This window comes from Atheta coriaria, unplaced genomic scaffold, assembly GCF_025399875.1.
Source record: "Atheta coriaria isolate IRGN ID8LTWV9N9 unplaced genomic scaffold, Caltech_Dcor_3.1 hic_scaffold_6_pilon, whole genome shotgun sequence".
Classification (NCBI taxonomy): Eukaryota; Metazoa; Arthropoda; class Insecta; order Coleoptera; family Staphylinidae; genus Dalotia; species Dalotia coriaria.
Window position 1 is genome coordinate 869,286 of NW_027045448.1, and position 26,031 is coordinate 895,316.

General features: G+C 38.1%; 2 protein-coding genes and 1 non-coding gene across 6 annotated transcripts in view; 1 reads left to right on the forward strand and 2 right to left on the reverse strand.

The window, feature by feature from the left end:
- Nca (neurocalcin homolog) overlaps positions 1 to 26,031 on the reverse strand; it is a 40,668-nt gene that overhangs the window by 8,497 nt on the left and 6,140 nt on the right. The window lies entirely within an intron of this gene.
- LOC135793286 (neuronal calcium sensor 2) overlaps positions 1 to 26,031 on the reverse strand; it is a 35,908-nt gene that overhangs the window by 6,354 nt on the left and 3,523 nt on the right. Inside the window, exons 1-2 of one of the 3 annotated variants that reach the window (XM_065304180.1) lie at positions 14,736 to 15,310; positions 6,541 to 6,666 (exon numbers count right to left, since the gene is read on the reverse strand). In XM_065304180.1, coding sequence (XP_065160252.1) covers positions 6,541 to 6,651 — 111 coding nt within the window. In that variant the 5' untranslated portion in view covers positions 6,652 to 6,666; positions 14,736 to 15,310. Of the gene's footprint in view, positions 1 to 6,540; positions 6,667 to 7,346; positions 7,370 to 14,735; positions 15,311 to 26,031 lie in introns of those variants that run through there. The other 2 variants (XM_065304182.1, XM_065304181.1) reach the window with 2 other exon arrangements.
- Positions 18,476 to 18,546, forward strand: TRNAG-GCC (transfer RNA glycine (anticodon GCC)). Its single transcript has one exon. It is a non-coding gene; the product is annotated as a tRNA-Gly (tRNA).

Genomic DNA, 26,031 nt, shown 5'->3' on the forward strand with positions numbered 1-26,031 from the left:
CTCGCGCGGGCGAGTGTTGAATTTAATCAAAACGTAACTCCGTCGAGGATTTGACACACGACTAATGGCAAGGGTCGTCGCCACCGCAATTTCGAAATTAAATTTGACGTCGTTCTAATTCGAAACTCCTCGACGGATTTCGCACGGGCGTTGTTGGTATGCTTTGTAAATACTGAACATAAACAAGCCAAAGGATAGTGTAAGTAGACAGTGATTGTAGGTTGAAATATTGAACAATTCGTTAGTTGATAAAATATTCATTAATTGACAAGAAGAACGTAGGTGGGAAATAATTTTTAAATTGTCAAGTTTTCAACATTTTCGTATAAATGTTTCTGATTGTTATTTTTGACGCAAAAGAAGAAATATCCCTCAATATTATAAATATGAAAATTAGTAAAAAAAAATCAATGCAATTATCTTTTTGCAACAATATCTACGGTGATACCATAAATAAACTTGTTTTCCTTCAACATGTTTCCAACAAGAGATCCATCTTAAATTTGCTGTCCAATCTGATAAGCCTTTTTATTACTAGAGAGATATTAAAGGAGCAATCGAAGAAAGCCGATTGATCGACGTAATAAATCCTTATCCATGTCGGCCGGATTATCGAAGGAAATAATGTTTCGTAGAAGTACGACGACGCGCAAGAAATGACCAGTGGGAGAGAAACGTTCGTCTGTTCGGAAAATCGCCCAGACAAGCAGCGAAACGAACTACAAGAAACACGATGAAAAGATAACAACCAAATAAAGTACAATGACGAGTTGAAAACAAAAAGGTCTAAACGTACAACAACGAAGAAATAAATAACAATTAAATTACGTTTATTAGACGTGCAGTTAAGATTATTTGAGACTTTGAACGTCTGCGAACGAAATTGCAATTGAATTAAAAGTTCATATATTTTGCACACACGCAAGGTTCCAGAAGAACAATTGATAAATTGTCTTTTAATGGATCTTCCAAAAATAGGCGGTCTTATCGATTTAATAACACTAGCGAAAGCAATGAAATTAAATCACATTTTAATGTCAAAATCGTAAAAACGTTTCGAAATTAGAAACCTATCGGATAGCACGATTACAATTTTCTGCTCAACCTAGGATGTTCGGCTATAATTAGAAAACTTTAGTGGTTTGTACTATCGCTGAGGCGTACTCACATTTAATTAGAAACTAATTTGTTGGGATATGGATGCAGTGAGAAGTGCTTTCATATTCACCAACGTGCGGAATAATATGCGGTAGTTCTCCACATTGCTTTTGCTGACGCGATTGCGCTTGCTGGCATACCATTCAGTTTCTCACTGTTATTAATTCAATTGCCAGTTAATTACACCAAAACTACGCATGAATAATATGCTTGTGACATCGCAGGCATCCTGACTTCTCGTTCGCGAGTTTCCCGCAGAGATAAATTATTATAATGTGATAAAATTATGTGAACACTGTCTGTATCGTTATGTCGTAATCTGCTCAACTGTTTGTCAAAACATTCCTTGGATTAAATAATTAGATACAGTCAAACTTGCAAAATAAGCGAAATTTATTCTTTTTGTTATATCAACAGAAGCACTTTTATTCTTTTTTTTAATTCTGAAATTTTTGGTTTTGTGACATTTTCAACTATGGTTTTCGTTAAAGTTTCTATCAATTTAGTTTACTCAATATAAAAATGAATTATTTGTTTGCATTTTATAACATGTTATATTCTTAATTTTTATTTTTGAACATGTGTCGCATATTCGTCATTTTCTACTGTCTAAAGCAATTAGCAACACCAGACTAATAAAATGGAAGTAAATAATATATGATTATATTTGGTTGATCAAAACCAAATAAAAATGAATTTTGCATCTGTAGAATTTTCCAGTCATCTGTCTTTCACCCCATTTATCATATTACTGAAGTAACTAAATCAAAATACTATGTGATGTAGGTTTACAACAATAGCTTTAATACTGCATCATAAATATATTCTATTGTAATAGTTTTCACCCGAAAGATGGACGCTTACGAAGCAGACAAAAAATATCAAGACGTATTGATTGGATATATATTATTTGTTTGTTACACTAATTATTTAAATACGCCGTAGTCGATGGCTAGACTTGGCGCGGCATTTCCTCTCATCGTGCCGTCGATGTCCTATACTGTCCTGCGCAGCAATATGTTATCGATTGTCGCGGCTCGAGCTATATAATGATCCACTCAATCATTCCGAGTGTCGATATGCTAGCAGTCTATCCACATCATGCATATAAACAGGGAATGTTTACAAATGGCTAGTTGTCATTTGTCATAATCGGGCATTTCCAGCGAATTATTTGTAATTTATTAATTCGTTAATTTGTAGGCGTAATTGATCTAATCTATCACCATGTGTCAATCAATTATTACGTGCGTACCAGGGATGAAAAATCATCAATGATGTTCAAAGTTAATTAAATCCGATGTTATTTATTGTCAACACATTGTGCACATGCATTTCTTTGAAAATTCGTTTAAAATTCTGTTCTACGTGGGACGCATTGAAAGAAAAACATGTCTAATAATAATAATAATACGTGATAAATAAGTAAAAATAAGCAATTAGAATAATATCTATTTGGTTCCACAAAAATAAAGAAATAAATGTTCTGCATATGAAAAACCTTGAATTAATATTTCAAGGAACCCCTAATTATACGACCGTCTAAACTTGAACTTATTCTCATTTTGTGGGACAAGTTTGATCAATGTATTCGATTTTTTCCCCGACTTCGTGCGTCACCTAATAATCGAACTGAAAGCATTTATTACTATACGTTTACCCTCAAAATCCTTTACACAAATAAATAATAATCGATACAACAATTTCGCTTGCTATTTTCCAGGTAAAGATCTAAATTATACTGCTTCACATGTTAGGTTTATATTAAATTCGAACTGATAATGAGTCACATTCACAGCGACAGACAAAAAGCTTTGTTTCTTTTATTACTTGCACACGTACCATACGCACATGCTTTGTTCGATGTGAATCGAATAGGTGATGCGCAGTTGTATGATTTTAATTAAAAACGAAATCACCGGTGGGAATTAAAGCTTTTTACCTTCGCATGTGTACCAAAACATCTACAACCACATGCCAGTAAAGTAGAACGCTTTGGAAACGCAATAAAAAGAAAATGCAGATTGAAATAGCCCTAATAGCTGCAAAACCTTCATTGTAATCATCATTAATTTCAGTTTATGCACGTTCACATCACTTGTTGGTAGGCGCGTTTTTCGCCGAATTTAATTGTATCATTCATTTCTGCTCGGCGGAGCAGTAAATTTGTACAGATCAAATTTGGAAGTGTTCAATATTGCATTCGGCAAATCGGATTAATTATGCGTTTGAGTGATTCGCTGACTAAAAGGAATTAAAACCGGTTAAATTGAAAAAAGTTTAATTAAAATTTCAAATGGGTTTGCCTAAAATTCAGGGTTTTGTGTTTGGTTGTAAATTGTTTTTTTTTCTCACTTTAATTACACAATTTGTGATAGTATTAATATCCTTTCATCCAACGCCCCGAAATATATGCACAAAGAGTGTGAAACTAATAATTCACATTTTCGAAACGTCATATTGATTTATACGAATGTTTGATTTACGTGTTGTGTACAACTGTGAATAGGTCGGAGTCGTAAAGTGGGATGCTAGAAATTGCGCCTCCATCGTTATATGTTTGCCAACCACGTACCGATGTAACGTGCAGAAGTACCACGCCGAGTGTGGCGTGAAAGTGGTGCTACACTAATGGAATTGCGGACGATGTAATATGGCTGAACAATAAAGGGCGTTATTGCCAAATGCGCATACGAAGACAGCGCAGCATACTACACAGGTATTCAATAGTATTCGGTCACAAATCCGTTATTTATTTGTTGTGATTTCTCTTTTTATCGAATTGAAACTCACAAAGTGATTATTTTGAACTAAAATGAAATATTTATCGGATGAAACACGAGAAAATATTGATATTCGTAGGCAGGAAATTGAAATTTCTATGCGCAAATGCATGATGAATATAAACTAACACGAGCTACCGAAATATTCAAATATCTTTACCGCTATAAAGATATACCTGTCGAAACGGAAGTAAAAACACAGCTTTGCATAATTTTATTTGCATACGACGTGTTATATTCTGTCCCTAAAGTTAGACATAAAATTTTACGCTTCCGGAAAATTGAATTTCCGTGAAAGATATATGCATAAGAAACCAATATGCGTACGTGATCCACCTAAACATACGTTGAATTATTTGCCTGCACTTTATTTATTCAACCTTAAGGTGTGGTACAAACACCAAGCGCGACGGTTTGCAACATTTCGACTCCTCTTGCATTCGAAATGTATATTAATTAATTTGATCAACAATTTTTCAAGCATTCAATCTGTACCTTACATCAGTATAAAAAAAAACTCTGGAGAACTGCTCAATGTGTTTAGACATTTAAATTCCTGAGCAAGTAGTGTAAACTATTCACTCGCACAAATAATTGTTCCTAGTTATCTCGTTGGGGTTTACTGAACATCCCGCAACCGCCCCTCGTTCGACAATTTTACATTATTTTAACGCGAGTGGAAAATATGCGAAGCATTTAGCCGTCGACATTCATTTCCCCGCTGCAAACAGCTCTCTTTATTTGCACTAACGTTTTCATTAGTGTTCCGCGGTGGCGGACATACGATGTAGCCGCCGCTCGCCTATATGCGTCATCCTCTGGTATATTTCTGTCGGCAAACTAAGCGCCATAGGCTGGCCGGCCCCGTCAGCCGCCGCGCGCTACCCGCTTTCGTTCGGACGTGTTCACATCGCTCGGGCCACTAAACCACTCGTCCTCGCCGCCAATCCGCCACCGACCGATCCACTAACGAGTCCGACGAGCCGGGAAAATGGACTGCAATTTCCAGCAGAAGCCTCTTTAAATGCCTTTCGGCCCGCGCTCACACTAATGAAGATTTAACAGCGGGTTCCGCATCCAGTTAACGAATGCGTCACACAAGAAGAAGAGGAAAAACGACAGCCTAGTGAAACTATGTGTACGACCTGCTAACGCACCATCAAGCGCGCCAACGAGCAGGATGGGTATTATTAGAATAGAAATTCATTAATATCAAGAAATGACACTGGATGACATAAAATCGAATTCTTTTGTCATGTTAAAAGCACATTTTGCTATGTATTATTACATATGGCAATAAATCAAAGTGAAATATGAATTTCGGGCAAAGCATGGAAAATTAACATACTCGATTTATGATTAGAACGAAACTAACAATAAATCTAATTTATTTTTAGGCAATTTTTGCAGCAACTTTAAATTTACTCAGGTTTTATGTTCGCACACAATGATTTCGCAAGCCAGGCGGCACATCATTCATGAGCTATTTATATGTTGTTTAAAAATGAGTGTTTAGGGTTTTTCTGGTCGATTTTTAGTACCCCGCTTTATGTTTACGTTGCGTTGCTACCTTGAAGCTGTTTTATGCGTGTGAAAATGAAAATCATAGCAACATGCGCAGCAAGAAAATTAAATATTTTCATTCGCATCAGCGACGCCCAGGTACCAAAATTCGGTGGAAACAATTAATAATTTCGACGCTCTAGCTTAACAACATGAATAGATTATCAGGAAACTTCATAGAATTAATTTCGTATGCTCGCCGGTCTAACAAGCGTGCTTTTACGTTTCAGGATCGTTCGATGTCGTTCCACTTCTGCGCGCATGATACATGCATACATAATACATCCAACAATATGAAAACGGCTTCAAAGTTTAATATCAGATTATGTTGCCACTGTTCTGCAGCGGTGTGCATCTCGCTTCTGTGCATATTTCCCTTCCACACATGTCGCACGGCTCAACAGTGTGACAATGAAATCTAACTGAATGTAACGCTAAAGACTGGCGCGGACATTTTCCCGATGTGCGCACACCAAGTACAATGCGTGCAAAATGAATAACTGCGCAAGTGGAGCGAAATGGATAAAGATGAGGAGATGTGAAGTTATGCACGCATGCCTCGGATGAAAACTGGAAAGTGCTCGGCTCTCCTCCAACGGTTTGTCGCAGTTTGGTATTCCATTATGTGGATTCCAATATTGTCATCAACCTTCCCACAGGGCCGCAATGTGCGCTATTGTTGCACGTCGGCGGCGGTATTGTTAAAGCTGCGCGATGAAACGAGTCGGGTGTTTTAAGTATCTTGTAATGTGCAACACACGGTAGACCAGGCCATCTGGGGACGGGTCGAGGGCGGTGGAAGCCGAGGACCGCTTCGCGCACAATTCACTTGTGTCTCGTTATTTGTTCGCGATAATGTATTCATGTCAGATGGAATGTGAGCTCTCTTGTTAATGGAATTGAATGAAATTCGATGATGTGGAAAATTCAAGAGTTGATCATGTTTCACGTTTGCGCTAGTATTGGTATTATTAACGGGATCAGGGTTCCTTAGCTTTTTAGGTTATTAAAAATGTAATATAATATTATCACTTACCTTAAACCCTTTATACCACTCCTTAATTGTCGTCTCATCGTAGCGTGTGTGGGTCTTTAGAAAGTCCATGTCCTCTTTGGACAGTTTATCCTTACTGCCAAAGCAACCCATTGTTTATGGTAGCTCCTGAAACAAATCAGTTATATTTCCAGATTAGTAAAAGGTTTAATCCTTATTTCACCCACATTCATCATTTTTAATCTCTGAATTTATACGAAATTCATTCTAAAAACGCAAAAAGCAAATAAAACACTTGATACTAAGCAATCTAATCAAGACTATGAGAACCAGAAAAAGTTAATTTATGTAACTTTTTCATATTCAGGTCATCAATACAAAGTAAATAGCAAGATGTAAAGTATGCAAGTTATAGTATTTAAGCTTAGAAGAAAGCTCAAGTAATTCATCAAATTCATGTTCGTGAACTAATGAAGCACACACTTGCCGTAAACACGCATATTATGAATTTTTCTCGGTTGCCTCGATTTAGCTACCATATTTTTACCAGGGGAGGTGCAATATAGCGATCGTGCGAAGACGAAATTAAAAGCAGCAATCAGAAAATCGTTTTTAATAGCGCCAAAACACGCACACCACACACACTGGAATCCGCGATACTGTTTGTTGTATGAATTACTACCGAGAATCCTTTAAAATACTCGATAAAACAAAAATAAAAGAAATCGACCGTGCCAAATTTCCACCAGCACTCACATTCCAATTTTTGATAAATAATGTATATTCATATTCCAGACCGGAAGGGAAATATAAAAGGAAGTGAAATAACTTCTACCAACAACATTTACCTTGATTAAGTCAAGTTAGATCGCTTATATGCAAATTTCGTCCCGTTTCGTAGCCACGAACCTCGAAATGGGTCTGGGAAAAGCGCTGACGCCACATGCAATTTCACGCAAGAAGTGAAATTCTCGACGTTTGTACATGTTGGTAAAGTTGCGCTTGCTCGCGCGTTCGTGGAAACACATGGCAAACCGCCATTTGCTCACATTTGCGCCTACTAAATAAACATTAAAATTTCGACGATAGACGTTTATAAAACGCGCCCAGCACCGCTGCGTCAATAAGTAATTACGACCCATTTAGCGAGGGAGGTCTACTGGGCATTGTGAGCAAACTGGAAGCGCCCGAATGCCGCGCGACCCAAAGAAATAACAGGCGCAAACTTGTGGAACTCGCTCGGGTCACTGGAGATGCGACCCGGCGGCGCGTCGTCATAGATGCCAGTGCCAATTTCCAGCGCATATGCTTTCAATTTTAAATAAGTAAATATCATGCAAGTTTCACAAGACGAGGACAAACGTAGGACCTCGCTTGCAGTATATTCGTAGGTAGGTCGTCGTCGGCGAGATCGATTCATCGTACAGATATTAAATATTCATTCCGAGCGTCTAGGATGCGCGCTGAAAAACAAAACGCCGCCGCAAAATCCCAGCCGACATTTTTTCCAATGGCATAGCGTGAATGCAAATATAAATCGTCGCCCCGGTATAATCCCGGTAGCAGAAGATACACAACAAGAAAATGCATAGCATTAAAGCAGCGTATTTTTCATATCCGTGCTTTACCGGATGAGAGAACGCAGGAGACGCAGGACTAAAAAGGTACACACAGAGGATTTTATTAAAGGACGCCAGAGAGGAGCTGACAACATAAGCATAAGGCACTTGACTTGTTTGCAGTAACCTGTGAAGAGCCAGAATGAAACCTTTGCCAGGACAACTGGATGCTAAAGTTCTTCGAAGTTCGTTTTATACACGGTCCCGGAAATCGTTGCAATGCGTCGCCGTGTATTGCACAAAGAAGAAGAAAAAAGCGAGGTAATCTTTTCACGCAAAGAATCGATTTCCTTTCTTCAGAATTTTTCCTTGCTTTCGTTCATTGTCGCGGCTCCAGTGTTGGAGTGTTTGATTCCTCCTAGAGTTTCAAAGCTACCCCAAACGTAACGAGAACTGCTTAGAACCGCAGTGCGCGCTACCGATGAGGTTTCTACTTGCAAAATTCGCGGTGGTATATAATAAATTCTCCAGATGCGATTAATCATTGCTTCCGCTTGCAAGAGGCTATTTTTCATTGGAGGTGGCAACCAAATAAACCAAGAAGAAACTTTTATTTACAAGACAAGAAGCTTTATTTCCTTAAGTAATTCTCTTTTAGATTTTCCCGGTGTCTTTCCATCTGTTTTTTTCACGCGAGGCTTGAAATACAGTTTACAGTTTTCTTGAGGTAACAGATGACCCTTCTTTCTTTTATCTATATTTTATGTAGAATGTTGGGTGTTCGGATTTCTTTTTTAACCACCATAGAAAAAAATCCAAACACAAACTTTGACGACGCACAGTCAAGCTTTGCTAACCGGACCGAGTTGATTTATTGGTTGATAAAACCGCCACAGACGCAGCACGTAAAGACATTACATCGAACAAGTCACGCGTTCTTCAGTTCTGGTAAACGTTACTGCACTGCTCTCTTATTCAATGAGCCAGAGAGCAAAAATCAAAAGAAAGCCTCGCCCAGCAAGGATGAAATTTAATGGCGCGCTCGTTACCTGACGACACGTTCGGACTACGTGCTTCTAGAAATCCGTCGAAAATGGATTACGCCACCGATTGGCAGTAAAAGTTAAGAAATTATGTGACCAGAGTTTAATCTGCTAATTTACAATACCAAAACACACTCCACTGATATCGCAAAATTACCCACGTCTGAACATTCGTATTGCAAATTTGGAAAATGTAAATGTGACTAAAAAATCCATAAATTGTGCAACTGGTACAAGAGTAAATATAAATGTATGTATACGAGTTGAAATCAGGAAGGCATGTGGAATGGACGCAAACTAATGTAAATTCCGCAAACCCGAGAGAGCGTTTTGCATAATTCCCAATGTCCTAATCCACCCGAGGTGTGCACTAATGACAAGCGCTTTACTTCGCACCACATTCTTGACACTGGTGTGCTATAGTGTTAACACACATATTTGTCAGCCTCGAAGGGAGATGAAGAGGGCTAGAAAACAAAGGATATGAAACGGGTTCCCCTCATGCGTTATGGCATTCTCAGAAAATTTGCATTAAAATACCTATCCACCGTACTTTTAAACATAAATTAAAATGTACATAGGCAAGATTACTTTCACTTCAATTTGAAACATAGAATTTGAAAAAACCTAATTCATTTGAATAGAATGAATCGACACGTTTTGATAAACATTCGCATGAGAATGAAATCAATTCAATTAGTATTTCCAGGTAGGTATTACCCGTAAACGAATTTGATTCAATCCACAGGCGGATGATTTGTGCGCGCAAAGAACTGGCGCACTCAACATCGATTTGTTGCTCGCGTAGGTTTTGCTTTTCGTGGATTTGAATTCGTTATTCTTACGGGCATGTTTACGCACATCGCTGTTACCGTTGTTTGCATTATTACGACCGCCATCCAATTCGCTCGCGTCGAAAAGTGCTACAAGTTATATTGGATAATCGAGGCAGATGTGTTGCGGCGCTACACAAGCCCGGCGACTCCACCATGCGCTCTAAAACAAGCGAACAAATTTGCGCATCACAAAGCAAATCTTGTTGACTCACGTATTCCAGCATTCCAATCAAGAGATATCTCTGCAAAGTGTTTTCTAAACAGATTTAGAATCACAATAAATTCTAAGGAACAAACCCGTTGTACTTCAAGCTATACAGTATTATTTGTATAGTAGAAGAAGGTACCAGATGTACTGCGATACATTTGATGCGGAAGTTCTGTATTCACTAGTTCACGGCATGAGTTTAATGCGCAACGCAGTTCCTTAGAAAAGTGCATCTATTCATGAGAAACTCCCCCAAGCCTGTTGAAAAACTGCAATATTAACATCACACCCTACGTTATAACAGCGGAATCAAAAAGTAGGCTAAACGTGGCGCTTTATGAAAGCAATGTGTTTTTTTTTTCAAACCACAACACAAGGGTCGGCAGATAAAAAATACATCGTTTTACTACTACCACAAAAACCACAACAAGAAAAAAACGTCAATAAAAAGCGCAATTTTCATCCACATCTACATGTATTATGTATTTTCACATATTCTCATGCAGATTTGCGTGGCGCACCAATAAGATGACGAGAATATTATTCGTTGTGTTTCATGTTTGTATGTAAGTACACAACAGGAAAATGTAAATTATTTATGCCAATTATATTTATTTATAAACATATTTGTATAACTCATTACATAAATTAGCGATGCTTTGTCCTGTTTGCTTTGTACGTTTGTTTGCGTTACGTTCGCCATGTATTTCTGGCTGCCCCGGTGCACTCGTGATTATATTATATCTACTTTGTATGTGTAACAGCGCATTATTCTTTGATCTTCTCAGCAGTAAAATAAGCTGGCGTTGAGGTTGTGTTTGACTCGAATTTAGCTTCTAGGTTGTGCATTGATTCATACATTTAATATTTAAATTTAATTTAGTAATAAAGAATTAAATAAGTTTATAGCTGTAATAATAACATAAAAAATATCAGCACGCCGTAAGAAATGTTCGCATTTCTTGGCGAAGACTACTAAGACGCTAATTTTGTGTTAAAAAAGTTTTTGTCGTAATTGCAACTTTTTTCTTCCCTCCATAAAAACGCGCATTAAGGCATTATTCCAAAGCCGCCCATTTCAATTCTCAATGATGAAAAAACGGCAAGAACATGCAAATAATGATTCAAAGCCAAATTAATTAAACTTTTTCTACTATAAATTCTTTTACTGAATTCTAAATTCGCATTTTTTCCTTATTCTCCAGGAAACTCTCGAGGAGTTTTCATCTATCTGTGTCTTTCATGCAAATTTGTACAGAAAAGACCTCAAGTCCTTATTTTCTCAATCAGGATTTTTATACCTACTTAATTAACTTTCTCGCAGATTGTATAAAAGTTTATGGATTCTACACCATCGCATGAACATTTAATTAAAAAATGAAAACCTCCGAGTATTTGCAAAAACTTTACATTTTCATTTCGAAATTAATTTTGGTAATTTTTCTGCTCCTCAGCATTTCTGTCCATTGATCTTGTCAAACGATACATCCAAAGGTCTAAAATATTCCTAAACGAAATCGAGTTTTGCGCGCGTACCGACGCTTTTTATGATGCTCACATTTCTACTGGTAAAGTAAAGTAAAAGGAATGATGACACTCGTAAATATCAAACGAAAGTACACACTTGCTACCAAAATTGTTGCAGGGTTTCGTTTATTATGCACAGGTTAAGTTTTATATGTACTGTTACCCCTTCGTCAATAAAACTAGGTTATCACAATTTACGCTTCGTAAGCCCGGCGTAAATATACGTCGCGTTGAATTGTGTCAAAATATTTTGGGGGCTTGAGCGATACTTGCGCATAAATGAAACAACGAATATGTTGAAGCACCATGTCCGTGGTATGTGCCATTAGGAGCGTATCGTAACTTTAAATTAAATTCGCGTATTTTAAGTGTGTTTAATATTTTAGTTAGAATTGTAAATGCAAAGACATAAAATTTGAGAAGCGGAAGTGCCGCAGGAAACCATTGTTTAAAATAGAATTAGATTAGGTATTAAATTCAAATACTTTACATATGCCATTATAACAAGACTAACTTTCTACGTAACAGTAAATTTATTATGGAGTGTGGAATATTGCAGCTCGTATAATTCTTGTAGTGTGCAAACTTTGCTATTGGTACCTGTCAATATCTCAATCTCAGACTTGCATAAGTTATGCAGCCGAATATTAGTTTGCAACATTTCCCATGTGCAAATTTCAATTTACAACTGCTAATGTGTGACATATAAATGCATGACATATTAACCACACGTAACAATTATTATTATCAATAAAAATTTTCATTATAAAAATTTAAATGTTAAAATTATTCCATTTCGAAAATCCAATCATTCATCCAATTCATTTAATTTATTCTGGCCACAAATGCTGTCTTTGCCACAGAAAATAATTCCAACCACTTTCAAAACAACATAACAAGAAAAAAGAAACAGTTCAAAGCCAGTCACATCCAAAATGTCTACGTATATAGTGTATTAAGACATTTCCCGAATATAATTCGACGCTTCGCCGTCATGAAATAGCCATATCACGTCGGACTCGAGTGTAATCTAATAACTAATGTAGGAGTATATCGCGTCACATTGGCCGAGAGATTGGTCGACTTGTCTAGTCGCCTTCGCCTAGTCATCGGCAAGACGCGCCGCCGCCGGCACAGTCATCGCATATTGGCCGCGCGCGTTGCTCGCATCCTTTGAGGAATAAACGCGCGACGAGCCATGTTTATAAATTAGGTTTCTGAGCGCGCACTTCTTCTCGCGCGAATGTAAATGCGTCGCATATGTGCGTTCGCGCCTTGAATCTAGAATATCCAAAAGACTTCGACGGAAGCAGCAACCGCTGTTTCGCGCATGCATACCGGATCAGCTTAAATGTCTCAATGGATTTCCGACTTGCGATTTGGTATTGCAAGCCGATTTTGCCAGAGATAAAAGACAGCCAAAATATATACTTATTTCTAAACTAACTACAATTATACACAAAGAAAAAGTGAATCTAAGAGAAAATACTTTTTCATTCAAGAGACAATCGAATAACCACCCCATCGATCCGATATGATAAAATACCCAACAACGCTTATTAAGTTGTTTTCTTTGATTTTACTTCAATTCTTTTCGAAACTAATATCACCATTGTTTCCCGCATTTCTAATGAGTGCCAGGAGTTCTGGATATTACTAAACTGTACATGAAGTAAGTACATAAAGAAACGCCTGTTATAACGCAAAAGTTTTTGTTTCTGCTTTTCATGCTCACTGGCCCGAAAGGATTTGTTATATGTAGTTTCAGTTGTTTGTTTTCGTTTTTCGTCGCCCCAACGAACTGACACCAAGGCAACCAAAATACAATGAGTTGCGCGGTCGATTTTACTGCCCAAAACGTTATCGTTCTTTTGTTCATTGTTCTTAGATATAACGTCCCGAATGTAATAATCATTATGTGTGTAATTCGTTACCAAATAGAAAAATCCCTAATGCTTTGCAATTTGTACAAGTACACAAACTTTATATCCTACTAAACAGTCAATATGTTTACTAGTATTTACCATGCTTTAAATGTTCGCCTAATATTCTATTTTCTCACACTTTACAAGCAGGAATACTCGTTAAATAGCCAACCGAATTGTTTATAATGCAGTAAAACTCCCTATTCAATATACAATCTTATATTAACCTCGTTTATTTCACTGCCAATCGAGTTCGATAAAATATCTGTGGAAGGCGCACACCAAATTGAAGAAAAACATGAAAATTGGAAGAAAACATTACATAAATTCAAGCATATATTAATTAAAATTTATGATTGAACCGTGAGTTTAATTATAACTTTCACGCATAGAAATATAATATTTAAAAATCCGTAAGTACCTATGTTTCATTTTGACAGGATTTATTTATGTATGTTTGAAACCAAGTCGCTAAGCACGCACGAAAATAAACCTCAACCGCATCTTTTATGACTTGCAATTATTGTTAGTATTTTCTAAAATCCGTTATTTACTGCTTTGCATTCGTTCAATACAATATTTCTCCAATAGGAGCGGAAAAAGTTGAAAAACTTGCCAACATTCATTATACTATGAATGTCAGTGATCCGAATAGATCTAGGTTAAGGGTCTATCTTGTTAGAAAGATCTCAACTTCATTATTATATCATATTCATCATTCTAGTCTATATACCTTCTTGCCTCCAACTATTGAATGTTTTTCAATTCAGCCTTGATCAACTGGTTGCATTTCTTTGAATTTATTGCTTCATTTCAGACACGATTTTAACTCCGCAATGCGCATAATAGTGCAAATAAACTTTGCAGTCGATGCGCGAACGAGTTAGAAATAAAGAGTAATCATCGTATACGACACTCAAACCGCACTGCAGTGTATTTATAGAAATAAACACTGCGAACAATAACACTTAATTCGAACGATGTTAGAAATATCAATCGAAAAGCCATTCTAGAAACAAAAACTTATGCATTTCGTGGAATTTCATTACTTTCACAACGCTTTATCATTAAAAAAATGAATATAATTTATGAAGTAAAATTGTAATTTTTATAAACTTATACAGTTAATTTTCAATTACCTCTTAAATGACCAGAGTTCCTATCGGCTGAACGTGCGCTTAATGCACAATTAGTTCGCGAACTAAGAAGAGATCCTCACTGTACTATCTTTCGCTTCAATTTGAAACCACGAGTAACACTGGAGCACTGTTGAAGAGTTCGCAATTTATAGCAGGATGTATTGTTTCCGATCGACGACGGCTGGAATTCAATCGGTGATTTCAGCAGCACGTTTGCGTCGACAGGCCATAAAACATCTCAATCCAAAGAAGCGTGTCACATACGTGCATAATCTATATTAGCACAGCACCTATTATTACACTAGCCGGCGTTCGGTAACTATGACAACATGTTATCTGCACACTTTATATGCGTCGAGATCAACAATTGCTTGGCGTAGCGTGCGCCGAAGATCTACGGCTAGAGAGCGGCTAGAAGAGCGGCCGCGACAGACCGTCCAAGTACGCGAGGGCAGAGCACTATCCTGCGACTAAAACGAGTTGGTCCTGTCGAGGAGAGCGAACGCGTCACGAGCGGTTGGAACGGCAGGCAGGCGGCAGCGCCAGGCGAGCTCGCTGGCTGGCTGGTAACGAGGCAGCCGACTAACGAGCGAGCGCGCATTCACACATTGCTCGAGCGCGCGGAGTGAGCGAGCGAGCAAGCGAACAGAGCGCCGGAGCCGCCAACAGCCGAACGAACCACGGATCTACAGCAAGAGCGTCGAGAAAACAGGGTACGCGGAGGCGAGCGCATGAAAGCGTTCGTTCGCTTGATCGCTGGCACGGGAGATACAGCCGCTCGGCGGCTGGCGACGGGCGATGGCAGGCAGGCTGGCGGCGGTGGTGGGTCAGATCAATACGAGTCGCGTGCGCCTGTATTTTCCCGGCTCCCGCCAACGCCGACGGCCACCTGCTAACAGACACAGGTAACTACGCTGCCGCTGCCGCCGCTGCCGCCGCCGCCGCCGCTCGTTACCCCAAGCATCGACACTATTTTCACATTCGAAGCGACGACCCCTACCTCCGCGGCCACAACTCAGCCAGACTTATTCGGCGTCGCGGATAGTGAGTATTAGTGGATGGGCACATACACGTGCATCGCATAGATGTCGCACATTTGTTGCTCTTCGGAACGGGCGTTATGAGTTATTTAATTGTCCGCTGGCCATAACTGACATCGCAATGAAACGTATCTTTCATCGCACATCCTCTATCGTGTGCGCTACTTTTTACTTCCTGCCCTCCATTGCCCCAGAAAATAAAATTCTAGATGAAAAGTTTGCCGCGGCTTGGAGCAGCAACCGGGGGGTGAGAGGGGGAAGTAGAGCCTGCAGGACTGCGGTACAATGAATGCTGAACGTGGTAAACATGAAAAGCATAGAAAAAGACGAAACTGCAACGCCGGCGAGTTATAGTAACTTCACACTAGAATGACCACCTGTTCGGGATTGGAAATGTGTTGTGGTAAAGCGGGGATAGATCGAGGACATTGATGAGGGTGCAGAGACTCTCTACATTCAAGCAGCGCATAACAAAAACGGTAATGGAAGATTCAGGGTGCAAAAAGTTGGAACTAATAATGTGGAGTGCAAAATATTATTGCAAAAACACCGAATTCGGTCACCAAGCTACCTTTTCTTCTACTATAGAGTATCTACTCTATTTCGATCAAATTCTCACTGACTTTACCTTGGGTTTGCTTTTATTGATATTAATTTAGCAAAAGCTTTTTGCCATTTCCTCAATAAAAGCAAAAACCCAGTAAATAACCAAACAATAGCTGAATTTTTAATTTATTAAATCTGTTTTAATTATAATTGGATCTTATCAAATAAAGCAGTATTAATAAGTTTGTGAAATTGCATCAACACAGATATACGAGTGAAAACAGGAAAATTAAATTTTAAAATAAATTTTTTACTTGACTTTGCTAAATCTGTAAGCCTCTAAACTAGTAAATTGCACCCTCGAGAACAAGCAGGCAAGATAATTAGGCACTTTATTGGATCCCTAGGGACTTAAAACAAACCGCAATACAAGAATGAACAAAACCGCACCGATATTTCTTCCTTCGCTTCCGCTTTCAAATCTTCTAATTTCACTAATACTAGTTAATTATTCCTTTGCGATAATAAACAAGTTTTCCACGATTTTAAAGCAATTTATAAATGCGGAATTTAAAAGAATCCATTAAAACCCCAGCTACTTAATCATAAATTATGCAAATACCTAAACTCGCTATTGGATTAATGTGATTAGCATAATTCTATGATGCGAATTCTCGCAAATGTATTTTACATGTTGCGACAAACACGTTATTTATGCCTAATTAATAACAATAAATATTTTAATGACTATCTCGTAATCAAATATGAGACTTGGCAAATACACCGCAGCAAAATGCGAATATGATAATTAATGAGAACGTAAATGAGCACGTTTGCATGGTTAGCCTAAACACAACTTCCTAGGACATTTATGAATACTGAGTGTCATCAAATTCAGAATAATTTTCATTGCAATACAATAAAATTTAATTTTTTAGAAATTAAACACTTAAATTTTGAATAATAATAAAAATGCTGAATAGAAAAATATTGTAACAGAATTCAACTTTTCAATGAGCGCCCTTGTCCTCGTACACGTCCAACATGTCAATTGTTAAGCAATTGTTTAACTTTACCAATGAATAACTCAATCCACAAATAGTGAAAGAAAGCAGCGTACTTGGGTTTCAAATCCCGTGAATGGTTACATAAATGACACGTAGCAGTTTATCGAGTCATAATTCACCTACGTGAATCGTTTACAATTTCAAATTTGCAGTTAGCATAACGAGAATAAGTAACTCAATGTTATGCAATGATTGAAAACAACAATTTATTGCAATTATATATGGTAGTTGTAGGCGCGCGCCCGCCTCGCATGAAAATGATGTTTTATTTAAATTGAATAACAAATTCTATATCAGGACTACGAGTGCAGACGTCAGCAAAGTGTGGTACTTGAAACGTGTTAATTTAGTTAATTAACTCCCATTCAATTAACATTAGCCGAAAACAAAACTACAGTGAAGCTAAGCAGATATGGTCGAAAGATATATGCTTTCACACCGTATCTTAATTTCAACAAATATTACGAAGATGATTTTATTTGGCATGCTGGCGCATAATAATCAATCATATGTAAGGTTTGTTATACTTGTGAAATTAAGCTTTAACAGTGCAACCCGGTAGATTTATAAAAAATATTTTTTCATGGAATTATTTTAAATTGAATCAAGTGAAACTTTGTAAATAAAAATTCAATTATTGTAAATATTACATGCGAACACAGCAAACATATTTATAGATTACCAAGAAGAATGCACCTTATTTCATGCTAGATCACGTAATTTATATAATTTAATGCAAGTAATACTTCCCGGATCATACCTAAAGCCACAGAATGTTATTAATTAATATCACGACTCAACTGAATTAAACGTGTACTACGATTACATTAATAGCAATTGTGCACTTCCAAATGAAATTAGCATGGTTTACACTTGGCTTCTTAATGATCGTGATTAATAATGTAGTTAATTTTGATAAAAAGATTATTAAGATTATTAGAAGATAAAAATAATCTTAAATGAAAATACAAACCATGGGAGACATCTGTTATTGCATTGTCGGTACCGGTGATTAACTACAAAACCCTACACTATTATATTTACTTAAATCCGAAATCATTTATCTTCGTTTTCTTCTTGTCATGTAGCATCGGTGGTTCAGGGGTAGAATGCTCGCCTGCCACGCGGGCGGCCCGGGTTCGAGTCCCGGCCGATGCAAGCCTTTTCTTCCTGTTTTAAATACCAACCATTTTTTCAACCCGCAGTTTAAAATTAACTTAGCTCGTGATAATCAAATTAATTTACTTTTTCGCAATTACATGGCCACTTTATAGTTTGGTTAATTTTCTTTTTCGGGATACTATTTTAAAATAAATTATGATTGACGATAAAAAAAACACGCTGAACATGAATTTGCCATTTAAATTATGACCTCGATTTAAGTATCGCACACATCTTGCATTTTTTGCGCTGCAGGCATTTTAATCACCAACCTTGTACCAACAATTTCCCAATACGCATCTAGTACATTAAATCCGCATAGTTTTTCCACCGTTCCAGAATTTTATGGCAACGAATAAAAAGGCGGGCAAACGAGGAGAAAAAAAAACTAACTTGTGACCTTTGCACGAAAGTAATCCTGTTCGTTGGCATAACGCGCCCAAGTCTTTGACAGGAAAAAAAAAAACAGTAAAAAGAAATTTACGAGAATTCAGTTTTTTCCCTGCTCTCCATGATAATGTGACCGTGTAACGCAATCTCGTTCGTTTTTTACTTCAGAGTTGCCCGGGTAATGCTCACGTGAACGCAGCTATCCTCAACACCTAAACACACTCCTTCGAATATTAATGGCATTCTGCTTTATCACAATAGGCATTTATCGAGAAAAATAAGTGCCTCCGTGCAACACATCCACGGCAACGAAATGATATAAAAGTTGAAAAGTAACGCAATAAAGAAATAACGCAAAAGAGCATGTACTTCGGTCGCCGGTTGGAATTCTTGGCCGCCGGAATTCAGCGCGTTGGTTATTGCCTACCCCTAAAGTAGCTTTCTTTATCTTATCGTCTCTCGTGTCTTTCGTTTTACTTTGCGTGCATTTACATTCACTTTACTCGCTACCTTCGTTTTTCAATTTTAAATGCGAGCTTCCACTCTAATGGAATATATTTTTGTCTTATCTTTATTCATTGCGTCGTTTTTGTGTCTCCGCACGTATGCTTGGAAAATTTGAGCCAACTAAGCATTTTAATCAAATTTCTACTTTTAAAACATTTTAACTCAAAAAATGGATCAGTATTCACAAAAATAAACTTTTGGGTATAGAATCAATTTCCTAATAAGTAATTTTTGAGTACAATACAATATCATTAAACTTTCGCATTTTGTCTGTCATAAACACACAATTCTTTCAAGAATATTACATGGATCCCAACACAAAATCCATCAAAATCAAAAATATATTAAAAGCATTATAGACTAGCTTTTTCGCTTACTTTCCCTTACATGTTTTCGTGTTATGGTATACTTTAATAAATTGAAAATTGCGCAAAGTTTGTACGGAAAAAAGCAGTGGAAACGAAAATACACGGCCGAGTTATGTCTTCAGGGAAACGGCTATGTTTCGAACATCATACACAACACACAATTCGAGTTTTCTATAGACTCTGGAATTTATAAATGATTTGAAAGAAGTATATATAGGAAAATAAACAGAACAGCCGAAACTCCGCAAAGAAAATAAAAATATAATAAAAATATATTCTCGTACGAAGATGTGAAGCAAATATTTACCCTTTCTGTTTCTGCTTTTGTTTGGGGCACATAAATCAATTTGGTAGTCGGTAGATGGTACCTACATCAAGTCATACATCCCACAAATTTGAGCATTTGTTTATTAGGTCAAAATTTGAACGCCATGTCCAACATCATGAATTGAACAGATATCTCTGAGCGACAGATATTACAAATATAAATGTGTACATATTACCATTTTCATTTGCTTCACCAAAATATTGTCAATAATGTTTAAATTCCATGACATTTTAATATTGCATATCCTGACTATCATTATAAATACAAATGTGAGTACAAAAAAATTTGAACCAAAGCAAGTAATTCTGATAATATTTACGAAGACGAAATCGCCAGTAAAAAAATATTAGTATGCTTTATCAAGCTTTTTTAATTTTTATTACTGATAGATATGCGTAATTTTAAAAATGACTTTCTGTCCAATATATACAGCTTAACAATATTTATTTTTCCGCTTTGGAAGCCCAAATGACAGCAATTCTTAAATCGACTACAATTTGTGCGTATTTTATCTGCTGCAATTTGTTATTTCTCCAGTACGAGAGTGAAGAATACGAGCAACCTCAGAACGGACCTGTGGGCTTTGGCGAAACTGATTGCGAGAATAATTTAGCCGGATTTCCGCACGACTGCCGGTTAGCCCCGAGTATTTGCCATACTTTATCGTGCTACAACCCCATCAGATGGAAGTTGGTTTCACTTTGTGTTTTCTTACTTTACGAGCATGCCGTTATTCCAGCGGGAGAAGAATAAAACAGCAACCACACCCAATAAAAGCGTTGGCGTTTGAATTCCGTTTTGGGGGGAAGGTCGATTCGACTTTTCGCGCATACACACGCACAAACGTTTTGCACGAGAGACGTCATCAGTGCTTCGCGGCGTGTAATCACACCGAGAAGGATGACGAACGTCGCGCAGGCAGTTCGCCTGCGTCCATCTTTCTGAATTCGAATCGATAGAACACACCTTTACCTTGACGACTTTTCCGACCGCTTGCGAAAGGGCGAGAGATAAAACGCACGCCAGGAGAAACACGGAGCGTAAAACCGACAAACAAACAAACGTTGAACAAACAGAATGTAATTGACAACAACCCAAAAAGCTTACCCAAGTAAATCTATAGATATATCATCGCTAAGGAAATCCATTGGCCGGGGAAGGAGTGCAACGGAAAAATAAATCGACGTTTTGGCCAAAACCAAGACGTGGCGCGGTACGCCGCGTACGCGCCGAAATGGGGAAAAGTGGAAGTCGGAACAAATGAGGACAAATGGATAGGGGTGAGGTGAAGAAGCCGCGTGAAAGGCAGCGATGAATTCGTGTTCAAGAGTTGGTAGGGGAACGAATTTAAGCGAGCGGAATGCGAACGCACTTGTAAGGTACAGAGCTCATATACAGTGAGTGAAAAGAAACAAGAAAAGCCCTCAAAATGAAAGAGCCGTACAAAACAGTACGCAAATTCTTTATTTTACTGAATTTTCGAAAAGTTCGCAAGTCCTGTATTAGTTTTGTTTGAGTTCTGGACGAAAATGTAGCACGCTGCGCGCCCAACGACCGAGAGAGTGCCGGAATCCCGGATTCGTATTCGAATGTGCAAATTGATTTTCACTCAATTTATGTAAATGTATGTGAATCGAATTTGACATTACCATTTCCTAATTTCGTATTGGCGTACCGAAGGACGCACCGTGCGATCAGCCGACCGCAAAACGCTTACGCCGCAAGATGCGAAAAAGAGTCCACGACGATGTTACAAAGTTTTCACGCATACTTAATCGACCGCTGAGCAAAAACTCCCTCATCCGTAAGTCATTACAAACTAACCAACCCCAAGCCTACCATTATTTCCCACCTCCTTTAGAGTTATAACTTTGGCACTTTCGTCGCACGCCTCAGCCCGTGAGAATTTTGCATGTAAAAACACTCCAAGTGTTAAAATATGTATGCCGAGAATAAAAACAAAAAAAGCAACAAAAATACAAAAGCGAATACAATGAGTTGCAGCTTTGTTCCTTTGATACAAAAGCAACATTTATTTGTATTTTCGAGCGGTCTTATTTTATAGTCGACAGAGCCCTGATGTCAAATCAGCTAAAATCGTTTGTTCACTTGTACACTGGTGCTCCTCGCGACCTTATCGAAATGGGTCGATGTGACGAAGCGGCCGTTATTCACCTAACGTCGTTCCGTTTCATTCCGTTTGTAACATTTCATTCGTTCCGCAATTCGGCCATAATCTAACAATAGAAGTGAACGAAACGATTTCGGTCGTTCCGTGCCTTCGACCGGGTCCTGTGATATGTCCGTGTTGTCATGCTATCGTCGAGGCATCGCTCGTTAGCTCTTAGTTTAGTGCTGTTTAAGTAGATGCGAAACGATACGCAATTTGACGAAAATTTATGATCGATAAGGGCGCTCTAAAAATGCGACAAACACATTGACATATCGTCGATATTGCGTGCTAATAATAGTAAATCATACGATGCTCTACTGTTGAATTATATTTTTGAATTTATGTGGTTAAATTAAAGATTATAGTAAGAGATGATGAACTATATTTTTAATACGGTTGTAAAGATACCAAAATAATATAAAATATTCCTTCACTATCGTGGAAACAAGGAAAAACAATTTAATTTTGAATTATTGTTCCCGGCAGAAAAGACTTTAATTATCAATATAACAAAAATGCATTCTGAGAACATTATTAAAGATTTTCATATTAAACACTACAAGTCTCATTCAGTCTTGTTTATCTTCTCGTTGAAGGAAGTAACCTTTACAATCCCAATGCGCTATCTTACTGCTACTAGGTTTAAGGTTTAAGTCTGAGATTAGATATTTAAGTGAGCAGAAAATTTACTTCTTCCGACAGTTCACTATAGAAATCCTTTTCGAGTTGCTAAAAGCAAATGGACCTTTGTTTACGCCATTTTGCGCTGGCGTGAATAGCTGCGTTTTTAGTCCTTTTTGCAGTTGACTCGGAAAATTGCAAAAGGTCCGAAGGACAAACCCCATCGTAGATGCAATGAACCTAAAATTACGTTGGGACGTCGAAGGTTAGCGTGTGGATTTATCAAAATGGGGTCAGACATAACAAATTTTTGCTTCCCTCGTCCTATTGAACGAAAAGCTCAAAAGAAATGAGAAAGGCAAACATAACCGCCAAATATGTCAATCTTAATTTATATGGTTCGAAAATACCTTTGTTTATTATTCCCTTTTTTCAGCTGTTCCAATGACAAATTGTGATGATAATGTAGAGATGTAATTACGAATATTATTGCTCGAGGAGTGTAATCAGTAAAAATTCAATTTCCATAAATTACCATTATTACTGTGGGCAATAATGGTGTGCCATGCTCTACGTAAGCATTCATCGTGTCCAAACAGAAAAACAATCAAAAATGAGAGGGTAAGCAAACGCGAGCAAATTAGCTCAATTAAAACGCAATCCTTGACAATCTAATGCGTCCAATATTTCCCACTTGGCGCGCAAAAGCAAATTCATACTGGGATTAATGAAAATATAAATTTCCCGTTTAATTAGCGAAAATCTCGTTACCGCTTTAATTGCATTCAACGATTCTCGACAAGTTCGCAACTGGAGGCTGGTTGCTTAACAATCTGGCGAATTCCTTCGAATCGCTCGCATTGCCGCTCATCCATTCTGCTTCCTTCGCCGCCATTTCCGCAAGGAATACACAGCATCAATACTTTATCCTATTTTGTAGCACTGCCAGTCCACAATTCGGGTATTATCCACTCTCCAGAGAGCAAACTAAGTACTAAGTTATCGGCGAAGGGAAGCGAGACCTAAACCAAGAGACAAGAAATAAAACTCCGTGCGTGCTCGCTGCGAACTGGTGAGAAAACCCTGCGCTAATGGCTGCACTGCGAACGCTGCAAACCATCCGGAGAGTAACCAAGCGAGATAGCACGCGATGCGGATGATAAATGTTTGGCTAACGATAGGAATGAGAAAAATAAACTATGCCGTAAATTGAATGGGACGAAATAAAAAAACAACATTATACTAGTTGCACTAACTTTTCGAGTGCCGCAACGAGTGAACCAAAATCAACACCCGGCTCGTTATAAAATCCTTGATTACTTGCTAAAAACACTTAACTTAATTTGGTGTTGATCCAGCCAGTCGAAATGAAAGTAATTACACAACCAGAACGACTTATAATTTGTTTAATAAGAGTAGTTAGTTAAATGTATTTCCTATAATGAGAGTCTAGACAATATCTTGAAAACCCTACGAATGCAGATGATTAAAATACGAGTATATAATACGCACTAGAACTACCACAACTAAAACACAGGACGACCCTGCGTCGTCCCTATCAGTCGGTCGCACCCAGCGCTGCAAAGTGCGGCGAATGGTTGATTGCAGAGACTGTAGTCCGCATTTCCCCGGGACTGCGGAGAAATGCGATGGCACATTGTGATAGTAAAAGCGAAGAAGGAAGGATAACGCCCTCGGCATGAAAGTGCAAAGAATTGAAACGAAATGAATGGTTTCAATGGAATACGAGGCCACAGTCAGTGTGCGAGCGGAAAGATGAAAGGAGTAATTGCTAAATTGAACAAATTGCAATTAGGCACCGAAGCAAAAAAGACCATTCGCATGTAAATTACACTTATAATTGGACACTTTCGAGCGGCAAATCGTGGAATGCTATAAATGTAAATGAAGACGCTTTCTTTGAACTTACAGCAAATACAGACTCAGAAATAAAGGTGGCAATGGTTAACCTACACGCCTTTTTCTGAGATTAGAATTTTAAATAAACTCCACCACAAAAATGAGTATTTATCAGGGGATTAATTGATTTTGACTATGAAACAGTGATTGATTGAAAATTTCCAATCGAAAACAATAACACGATCATCATTAACAATAATTGCAGTCAATCAACATGCACCACAGCTGCGTGTTGTCCCGCGCCACCAACCACCGCCAGCCAACATATGCTGCCATCCTCATGGCAACGCATATATCGGCTTGCGCGTTAGCCTCGCCGATGGAAGCACTTGACTGATCCTTCAGTTAACCATTTCGGATAATTGAACATTCAGAAACATGGCAATTCGCACATCCTCAATGCAATCCCTCGCCGAAAAGCACGCTTCAACACACCCCTCGCGCATTTAATCCATATCGATTTCCCGGAACCCGTCAGTGGTGTCCGCATCCGCAGCTTGCGTCTAATGCGCGTAATCATTCTGTTCCCGCGTACTTCAAATTACACACCCACCACCGGAATAACATTACGCGGCTAATCGAATGTAAAATATGACGATCGTCAATTTGCGATCGGCGTGCGCATTGACAAATGTTATGATAGCGGACCAACTTGTCATCGGAAAGTGCACTCGTTCCAAATGCCAAATGCATCCGACATCGAGGGCGTCTCGCAAGTGGCACGTTCCCTTCGAGAGCACGAAGAATTCGCAGCCGTCAAGTTCGGAAGTGAATTGCATGGCGCTTGGGAAACGAACGAAGCGACAAATCGGCTTATCGCGATCACTCCAAGCACGTCGTACAAGTTGCGCCGGAAAACATTCGATTTTATACTGATTGCTCACACGTATAAACTACACTTGAAGGTTTTCAATGCAGATTATACGAGTAACATTTTATTTCGAATGTTGCCATTGTAACAAGTAAATAAACCTTCGAATTTTTTTTGTTTACTATTGTCAACACAGCGTAATTGTCCCTTTTCTTAGGCTTGTATTTTCTAAGCGATGGCCCGGCGGTTTTTCTTATCCCCGTTAACGTATTCAACCTATCATCGCGCGTAACCTAATTTTTTTTTCATGAAAATTCTGACTAAAAAGGTAAAGGTAGTAATCTGCCGCATAAAAAAATAAAAT